Source organism: Diaphorina citri, unplaced genomic scaffold (assembly GCF_000475195.1).
Source record: "Diaphorina citri unplaced genomic scaffold, Diaci psyllid genome assembly version 1.1 scaffold164, whole genome shotgun sequence".
Lineage (NCBI taxonomy): Eukaryota > Metazoa > Arthropoda > Insecta > Hemiptera > Psyllidae > Diaphorina > Diaphorina citri.
In genome coordinates, this window is record NW_007377601.1 from 120,163 (window position 1) to 130,283 (window position 10,121).

Genomic DNA, 10,121 nt, shown 5'->3' on the forward strand with positions numbered 1-10,121 from the left:
GCCGGGGGTTAAGATTTTTTTTTTTGGAAAGGTTTTTTTTTTTTATTTTTTTGGGGGGGGGAAATGGGGGTTTTTTTTTTTTTTTTTTTTTTTTTCTAAAGCTATAAACCGCACTCGGAAACGAAGACATTACTTCAAGTGCGGTGCTTTTCATAGCTATTGATTTAAAAGCAATAAAGAATAACCCTATAATCTATAGGACCCGTAAGCAAGAAATACTGCAAGCAAATATCTAAGAAGCTAAAGAACTTTGTTCTGACAACTCTGAATTCAATAAGAACCTGATCCACTACAACTTTCTGTAATCGAACATTAGACACCTATGAGTTTCAAAGAAAACGAAACATATTTGCGGAATAAGTACCAACCTATGAGAAATATCAATGGAGAAAAAGAAAAACTAAAGGATAAATACATGCTCAATTGCTCATGCAGATATAAATAACTAATTTAGAATACGTGCAAGAGTGAAGAAATTAATGTCCAGATTTCACAGTCGTTAATCAACTGCTGATATTACTGTCCATTTGTTTTAGTTTGTTAACTAGATGGTAAATTTTCTGGTTACTTTAACCACCAAGCTGACTGTGAAACCGGGTATTAAGGCGTGCAATTAACAATTCAACCTCAAGAGAACCTGATTGTGTTCAATACTAAACCGACACCATATGAACTAGTCATAGCCATCCTTCACCAGTTTAGACAAATGATCAATATGATGGTTGGTCTAGGCCTCATAGTATCCAATACAAAGGCAGCACTGTGTTGAGGATTAGTCAAGCCTCGTACTTACCTCAATGATAACTGGCGCAATATACTTGTTATCGGTTACTCTGGTAACGACAGTTTCAGTGAAAGTACTCTTCGTTATCGTCTCCGTAACTTTCCCGATAGTTTTCGGACTGTCAGGGAACACGATCCCATTCATCATGCCATTCTCAGCAGGTTTTTGTATGGTTAGGGTCACGACCTGTGTGGGTTCTTGCTTCACCACAGTGGATACAGTTGTCTCGATAGGTTTGCCCAGGAAGTGAGGCGGGATCATAGCTTGAAACTCCTCGTTGGTGATGGGTTTGGAAGGGTGATGAGGTGGTGGGCCCTAGTTCAATAGATACGGAGACACAACCGAGATATAGTGTGAGCCATGGCATGGATTGCAACGGCAGGGATCCTATGTTGTTGTGTGTGGAACGCGCGACCCCTAACTTGTGACACGAGTACACTAGACTTTGGATAAGAGGAAGCATGAGGAGGGGGATAGCACAAAACACTCACACCTTAGCGCTGCGTACAAGCCAACACATAGAGAAAACAAGGTTCTCTGTCCCTAGAATATGAGGTCAGTTCCGTTGTAATGAAAGAGTGGGTATGAATAAAATGTTTACATTATGCCATTGCATCTTTCAGGTAAAATTTTTCCCAACTTCATCTTCCTCACCAATCCACAACACAAATATACATATTACATACATATGAAGTTATAAGTATACATATATGAAGAATCTTCATATAATTCTTCATTGAAGATATAAGTACATATGAAGGTACGAGTGTTTGTGGGACGCTGCATTACTAATACGATCTTGGCTCGAATCCAATCAAGCATTGCTGTGAAAAACTCATTACTAAACCGAAGAAAAATCAATGAAAATGGAGAAGTGGAATACGTAAAATGCCAAACTGTGCGCCTATTATTCGAGGGCCCAGACATACCACAACACATTCTACTCTACTTTAATAGAATACAATGTGAACCTTCCATCATGCCGGTACGGCAGTGCCAAAACTGCTTTAGATTTGGACACATCTCAAAATATTGCAGAGGCACCAAGAAGTGCAGAATGTGTGCAGCAGAATCCGACCCCAACCACCAATGCTCTAAGAACCCACATTGCATCAATTGTAAAGACAACCATATCGCCACATCCCCAGATTGCAAGGAACTTACCAAACAAAAGAACATAAAGAAGATGATGAGTGTAAGAAGAGTCCTCTACCATGAAGCTCTACAAACTTTCTCGACCAATGAAAGCAACAAATATGCAATTGCAACAAACAACCGCTTTGAAAGCCTCACACAGGACTCTGACTTCCCCAGTCTCCCAACCAAACATGGTAATGAAAACATACAAGCTTACATCCCCTCCCAGATTTCCTCAAGATTCCATTCGCAATGTCAAACAGGAAAACATCCCCCAACCCATTTTCTATTAAGAAAAAAGGGCCAACAGATAGCAAAGAACCCGCTCCAAAGAGAACAAAGAACACACACACACAAAATAACAAACCCAACCCTCCTGTTCTCCAGAACAAACCCCTCCTTGGTGTATCTTATGGTAAAAATACTTCATCCCAGAACAAAACTAATGGATCAAAATCCACCAATTCTTCCACAAAAGCAACCTCAAATGAAACCTTCAACTTCACCGATGAATCTCAGCACACGCAATCTAGCGACTGGCTGCTAGGCGGCAACAAACTATTCCACGATGATAGTGCTCAAACAAACTTCCAAAAAGACCTCACAAAATCCATAAAAAACATTCCAAAATCCCCCGTCATCTCGGACACAGAAATGGAGGAAAATGAATCAAATAATATTTGAACTCGCTAAACATAATCTCACCCTCCAACCTCACATATTTTTCAAAATCAATACTTTCACAAACAAATATATTAGGTATCATTTAAAAACTTCTTATCATGGAGAACCATAACACTAAAATAATCCAATGGAACTGCAACGGTGAATAAAATGAGTAGCATGCAGATAGCATACAAGCCGGGGGTGTATTCACACTGGAGACATCAACACTCGACAGAACATAAGATCCCTGATGTGGGTATAAATAAAATGAGTAGCATGCAGATAGCATACAAGCCGGGGGTGTATTCACACTGGAGACATCAACACTCGACAGAACATAAGATCCCTGCCTCTACAGAAAAATAATCAACTAAGCAAAAGTATAAAGGGATGAAAAATAAAATCAAACGACTTTTGTATATGAGTGCAAATGAGGGATGATAGGTGCTTGTAGTAAGCCATGAACAAAATTGTACAGCAGACACCACGTCTAAACATATACAAAGTATGACATGAAAGTTAGATAATATGGTATCGAATCATTGTTGTTTAGTTAGAATTGTTAGAACGTTAATTTGTGATGGTTCTATCAAGTGAAATTATTTCGTATTATTTCGAGGCCGTGGGCAAGGTTAACGTCTGAGGCCCCGACTGAATTGAAATCCCTCATACCCAGTATTTTATACAGTAGAACTTCGATGAAATGAATAAATCGTCATAATTCTACTCAACAGAATTAGATTGGTCAAAAGTATAAAGGGATGAAAAATAAAATCAAACGACTTATGTATATGAGTGCAAATGAGGGATGATAGGTGCTTGTAGTAAGCCATGAACAAAATTGTACAGCAGACACTCGTCTAAACATATACATAGTATGACATGAAAGTTAGATAATATGGTATTGAATCATTGTTGTTTAGTTAGAATTGTTAGAACGTTAATTTGTGATGGTTCTATCAAGTGAAATTATTTCGTATTTGACCGAGGCCATGGGCAAGGGTAACGCCTGAGGCCCAGACTGAAATGAAATCCCTCATACCCAGTATTTTATACAGTAGAACTTCGATGAAATGAATAAATCGTCATAATTCTACTCAACAGAATTAGATTGGATTAATTCAATGTCTCGTTATTCCTTTCATCAAAGTTCTACAAATGGGGTTAATCAAGTATTTCAGTAACGCGAACGACACAAGGTTAAAGCACCTAGTAGAAAAAATAAAAATAAGGTGACTTGGGATAAATTTTAAGACAAGTGCAATTTTGAGAGACCAACTATAATGGTCTCAAATGGCTTACTTATGGCCTTGGTCACCAATCTTTCAAAAAGGCTGCTTCTGTAGTTCATAAGTTTATGATTGGAAAAAAAGCAAAGTTTTAATGGGGTTAATCAAGTACTTCAGTAACGCGAACGACACAGGGTTAAAGCACCTAGTAGAAAAAATAAAAATAAGGTGACTTGGGATAAATTTTAAGACAAGTGCAATTTTGAATGGCTATCCTCTTTCTATCCTCTTAAATGATGTTGATGGCTTACTTATGGCCTTGGTCACCAATCTTTCAAAAAGGCTGCTTCTGTAGTTCATAAGTTTATGATTGGAAAAAAAGCAAAGTTTTACACTTGTCTCAAAGTTAGGCCAACCACTCACGATCAGGTCTGATCAAGTATACCTGACACCATGAGCATACATACTATCAGGTAGACCTGATCAGGTGTACCAGTCGTCAGGTCTACCTGCTAGATAGTGGCTGGCCTTACCCCAACCCACCTTAGAGTAGAAAGCAATCAGGGGGGCAAGCCTAGCATGCAGCTACATATTACCTGAGGTGCAGGGGTAGGTGGGGGCTCCGACGTTTCCGAAGTGATGGAAGAGGAGCTCGTCAATTTCCGCGGCGCTGGTCGCGGCTTAGTCGCGGCATTATTGACCGCAGTTGCATTAGTCGCGGCACTAGGCCTCGCGTTTGTCGCGTTGGTCGCGGGCGTGGTTGGCGACAGAGGGGAAGATGTTCGGAAGTTGGGTCGATGTGCCATATAGCTGTTGGGAGAGTAGGGGGAGGGGGACTTGGCGAAGTTGAGAGGAGGGCGGGCATCGAACCCGGGACTCGAGAGGGACACGGGACGCTCGGCTACAATGCGGACAAACCGTTCTAGACCGGTCAGCATGGACACTGCCTGGTCGTGACGTGCACCTTCTACATCTACACCGTTGATCTGGAGAAGAGAAGAGAAGTAGAATTGAATTGAATGGTTTATTGTTACTTTTAAGGTGTATCCACAGTCCACACATAGTCCACGGCCGTCGATTGATGGTCGATCGACGGCCGGTCGACTATGTTTGCACACACCTTTACAATGACTTAAGAATACCTACAGTAAAATATGTGTACTATTTTCAAAGAGAAATTCTATATACTCAAAAAATATAAAATTTTCTTAGACGTCAGGATTAGGAAGGAAAAACACCTTTGTATACTCGTATATGTTACTCATCAGATAAATAGGTAAATGAATGAAAATGAAACTTTTCTAAAACTACGGATCACCTAGTTTATAAGTGAATAATAAAGTAATTATAAATACACGTAAAGGGATACATGCAACTTACAGACACAATGCGATCTCCGACTTGAAGCTTTCCATCTCTCTCTGCCGCTCCTCCTTCTGTGATTCTTGATATGAATATAGTCTGCGTGAAACAAATACAAGCCGCACATAAGTTCTCCGAGAAAACCACATAAAATACAGTAAAGGGGCCGCGGAGCGTTCACACTTAAAGAAAAGGGGCAGCGTGTGTTACTCATCAGAATATGTTACTCATCAGATAAATAAATGAATGGAAATGAAACTTTTCTAAAACTACGGATCACCTAGTTTATATGTATAAGTGAATAATAAAGTAATTACGTATATAAATACACGTAAAGGGATACATGCAACTTACAGACACAATGCGATCTCCGACTTGAAGCTTTCCATCTCTCTCTGCCGCTCCTCCTTCTGTGATTCTTGATATGAATATAGTCTGCGTGAAACAAATACAAGCCGCACATAAGTTCTCCGAGAAAACCACATAAAATACAGTAAAGGGGCCGCGGAGCGTTCACACTTAAAGAAAAGGGGCAGCGTGGAAAAAAGTTTGGAAACCGCTGGCCCAAGTATCCTTTTTCTCCTTTTAGGCGCTGTAACACTACGGACAGTAGGTCGTTCGCGCCGAAAAAGCATACTTACATCAGTATTAGAGCCAGACTTGCACCCTTTGCCCCCGGCTATACTAAACCCGAGCCCATTCTGATCTCGTATCAGGGTCGTGTATATCCTATAGGTGCGTGTAGGGGGCTCCGTCGCCATGCCAGTGAGGGGCTCCGGCACTTTCTTGCTTTTGGGGGCGGGGGCAGACTCGTAGGGCGGCAGGGGGCCATTGGAATGTAGGGGGGGGAGTTCGGTGGCAGAATGATGGGAGGCGGCAGAGGGGGCGCGACTATTGCTCAGAGAGGAGGAAGTGGTCACACTACGGAATGTAGGAGTGGATTCTGTCGACGTCAGCTCGCTCTGGTGGAGGAAAAATTAAACATGGAGGTTGAAAAATAAAGTAGGCCATAAAAGTTAAGGTGTGTCCACACTTCACACATAGTCAACCGGCTGTTAATCGACGTCAATCGACGCGACGGCCGTCGACTATGTGAGGACACAACTTAAACCCATATTTATGAACAAAATACTCATTCTCAAGTCGCACTAAAGCTTCAATTCCAAACATCTGATTGCCAAAATTATTTTCAGTCTGACTTCCAGTAAGAGGAAGTAGGCCATAAAAGTTAAGGGAAGTTAAGGTGTGTCCACACTTCACACATATTCGACCGGCTGTAAATCGACGTCGATCGACGCGACGGCCGTCGACTATGTGTGGATACAACTTGAACCCATATTTATGAACAAAATACTCATTCTCAGGTCGCACTGAAGCTTCAATTCCAAACATCTGATTGCCAAAATTATTTTCAGTCTGACTTCCAGTAAGAGCGAGAATATTTGTTCATGAATAAGGATGTTGGTGTTAGTGTCGCATAAGTGATATATCTTTTATCATGTCCACCTTCCAAGATATAATATTGTTTTGGTAGGTACCTACCTACCTATCTATTAAATAGAGTCCCTATTCCCTCCTAAAACCTAATTAAGTATTGTAATTGTAATCTCTTGAAAAGTACTATAAAGAACAATAATAATAAATGGAAATATGTAGAACAATAACATCAATTGTTTACATTCTAGACATAAATACTCTTGACTAGAATTCCTGTGATTAGTGCAATCAATGTGATAAGACTGATAAGATAACGATACGCATCACATTACTGAGCTATACTTAACTATGTGATAATATGTGATATGTGATAATCGGTTAACAGGAAAGTATTACATTGAAATAGGGTTATCGTAACCCATGCCTACATACTCGTACTTCCTATCTGTTCACCATTTTATCACGATTTAATATTGATTTTATCATCAAGAAAAAATACTGCTTTTGAAAAGGCCTTCAACGGTTTCTGTTAAAGATATTTCAGCTGTCAATAATTTATTCCTGTGTGATTTTTCACGCCAAATCGAATGGTGCTACTTTGAACACTATCTGACTCACGGTTAAGGAGTTACAGGTTCTATTCTTTCCTGTGTCAACAAATTTTAATAATTTTCGAAAAATACAGATAAATGTAGGTAAATGCAAATAGTCAATCCTATGTTTTTTTTTCCACGAGGAATCTAATGATTTAACTTATAGCTCTGTCCGACCAACGGTTAAGGAGTTACAGGTTCGATTCCTCCCTTTGTCAATAAATTTAATTAATTTTCATGTTTACATTACTACTCTGGATGAGGCTTGAGGTTTTTCTAATTTTCGGCGAAAAGCCTGTACATTTCCTACAGGAATCCCAGCACTAGTCCAGACATGCACATGCAACATTCCCTCCGTCTCAATCGTCTTCCTTCCTTTCCCTCAGTTTTCCACTCCCAAACTAGTAAGCATCTTATCTAATTGAGCCCAAACAGGTACCTATGTACAATGGATTATTTTTATTTACTCGCACTTTAAAAGGCGCGGATGGTAGGTCTCCAGGTCGGCAAACAATAATTAAGAAGAGTATGAACATATTCGACCTGGAAAAAAGTGTATGGGTGTAAAAAAGAAGAAATACTTGGAATCAATAACCTCAGTGAAAACACAAATTAGCAATGGCACTAATATCAAATCAGAGAGGGTGATGAAATGTACCTAAATAAACAATAATTAAAATGTATTAATTACTAGTTATGGCAATAAATATTCAACTAAAAATACACATGATCAACTTCATTTAAGAGGACAGAGAAAGGAGTGAAAGAGAGATAGAGGAGCGAAAAGGAAAGAAAAATACATTTTCTAAATTTGCTTAAAAAACTAAACGAAAAAGAGAAAATAATTAAGAAGAGTATGAACATATTCGACCTGGGAAAAAGTGCATGGGTGTACAAAAAGAAGAAATACTTGGAATCAATAACCTCAGTGAAAACACAAATTAGCAATGGCACTAATATCAAATCAGAGAGGGTGATGAAATGACAAAAGTGAAAATGAGAAAACAAGTAATTGATGGTAAACACCATAGAAAAGAAAGAAGAGACCGGAATATAGGTTCACACAAAAAAGATGAAAGTGGAAAAGAAGAAAGGACAGAGTCAAAGATAGAAGTAATGAGTAGGTGCCTCCATAAATTAGATAACAATACACACAGCTAACACAAAGAGACAGAAACAACATAAAAGAGTTAAAAAGAAGAAAACTGGATGTACTGATACGGCAGACAGATATACTTAACAACAAAAATGTATTTCACACTTAAAAGGGGGGGGAACCTTTAGATAACAGGTTGGAGATAAAAGGGGCCGTCGTAATTCTAACCAAAGCGAGTCCACAAGTCCACACACAACAACGAAGGAGTTTCATAGCCGTTTCCCATGATGTGCTACTCTGGACAAAAATATGAAAGTGGAAAAGAAGAAAGGACAGAGTCAAAGATAGAAGTAATGAGTAGGTACCTCCATAAATTAGATAACAATACACACAGCTAACACAGAGAGACAGAAACAACATAAAAGAGTTAAAAAGAAGAAAACTAGATGTACTGATACGGCAGACAGATATACTTAACAACAAAAATGTATTTCACACTTAAAAGGGGGGGAACCTTTAGATAACAGGTTGGAGATAAAAGGGGCTGTCGTAATTCTAACCAAAGCGAGTCCACAAGTCCACACACAACAACGAAGGAGTTTCATAGCCGTTTCCCTTGATGTGCTACTCTGGATGAGGCTTGAGGTTTTTCTAATTTTCGGCGAAAAGCCTGTACATTTCCTACAGGAATCCCAGCACTAGTCCAGACATGCACATGCAACATTCCCTCCCTCTCACTCGTCTTCCTTCCTCTCCCTCAGTTTTCCACTCCCAAACTAGTAATCATCTTATCCAATTGAGCCCAAACAGGTACCTATGTACAATGGATTATTTTTATTTACTCGCACTTTAAAAGGCGCGGATGGTAGGTCTCCAGGTCGGTTAGTTATAATGTTAAAGCGCCTTAAAAAGCCACAGGCAAAAAATAACATCAGCCCTGTCAAGTAAGATAAATTAAATTTAAATCCCCACTTAAGTAAATTAGTAATATCAATGAAAATTTACTAACCAAGAGAAACTGAAGAAACATTCAGAAAGTCAACCAAAAAGATGGAAACAATGTATTTGGAGTTCAGAGGGGATAAAATGTTATTCGGACCCGGTATATTATACTTAACTATGTGATAATATAGGTACTCGGTTAACAGGACAGTATTACATTGAAATAGGGTTATCGTAACCCATGCCTACATACTTCCTATCTGTTCACCATTTTATCACGATTTAAGTAATATTGATTTTATCATCAAGAAAAAATACTGCTTTTGAAAAGGCCTTCAACGGTTTCTGTTAAAGATATTTCAGCTGTCAATTTCGAAAATTATTTCAGCTGTCAATTTCGAAAATCTGTATTTTTCGAAAATTATTAAAATTTGTCGACACAGGAAAAAATCGAACCTGTAAATCCTTAACCGTGAGTCGGATAGTGTTCAAAGTAGCACCATTCGATTTGGCATGAAAAATCACGTAGGAATGACTTTTTGACAGCTGGAATATCTTTAACAGAAACCGTTGAAGGCCTTTTCGAAGGCCAAACAGTATTTTTTCTTGAATTCGCCGAGTCTCGAACCCGTAACTCCTTAACTGTAAGTCGGACAGTTGCACCAATCGATTCCTCGTCAAAAGTTCCATAAGAGAGAATGCTCAGTGGACTGGAAAAGTGTATTGGGGACTTTTATGGGGCAAAAAACTGATTTTACGGGTTAATTTCCTATGGGGCACTTTGAGGTTGAACACCCTGTATGGAGTATAGGGCACAGAAGAGTGAGTTACACTTAAAAGAGTAGTTTTTTTTTTTTTTTTTTTTTTTTTTTTAT

General features: G+C 39.0%; 1 protein-coding gene across 1 annotated transcript in view; it reads right to left on the reverse strand.

Moving 5' to 3' along the window:
• Positions 1-10,121, reverse strand: part of LOC103505322 (protein lap4) — a gene marked incomplete at its 5' end in the record, with an annotated part of 90,571 nt that overhangs the window by 6,850 nt on the left and 73,600 nt on the right. Inside the window, 4 exons of the mRNA XM_026820647.1 lie at positions 794-1,099; positions 4,413-4,802; positions 5,533-5,613; positions 5,820-6,140. Coding sequence (XP_026676448.1) covers positions 794-1,099; positions 4,413-4,802; positions 5,533-5,613; positions 5,820-6,140 — 1,098 coding nt within the window. The remainder of the gene's footprint in view (positions 1-793; positions 1,100-4,412; positions 4,803-5,532; positions 5,614-5,819; positions 6,141-10,121) is intronic.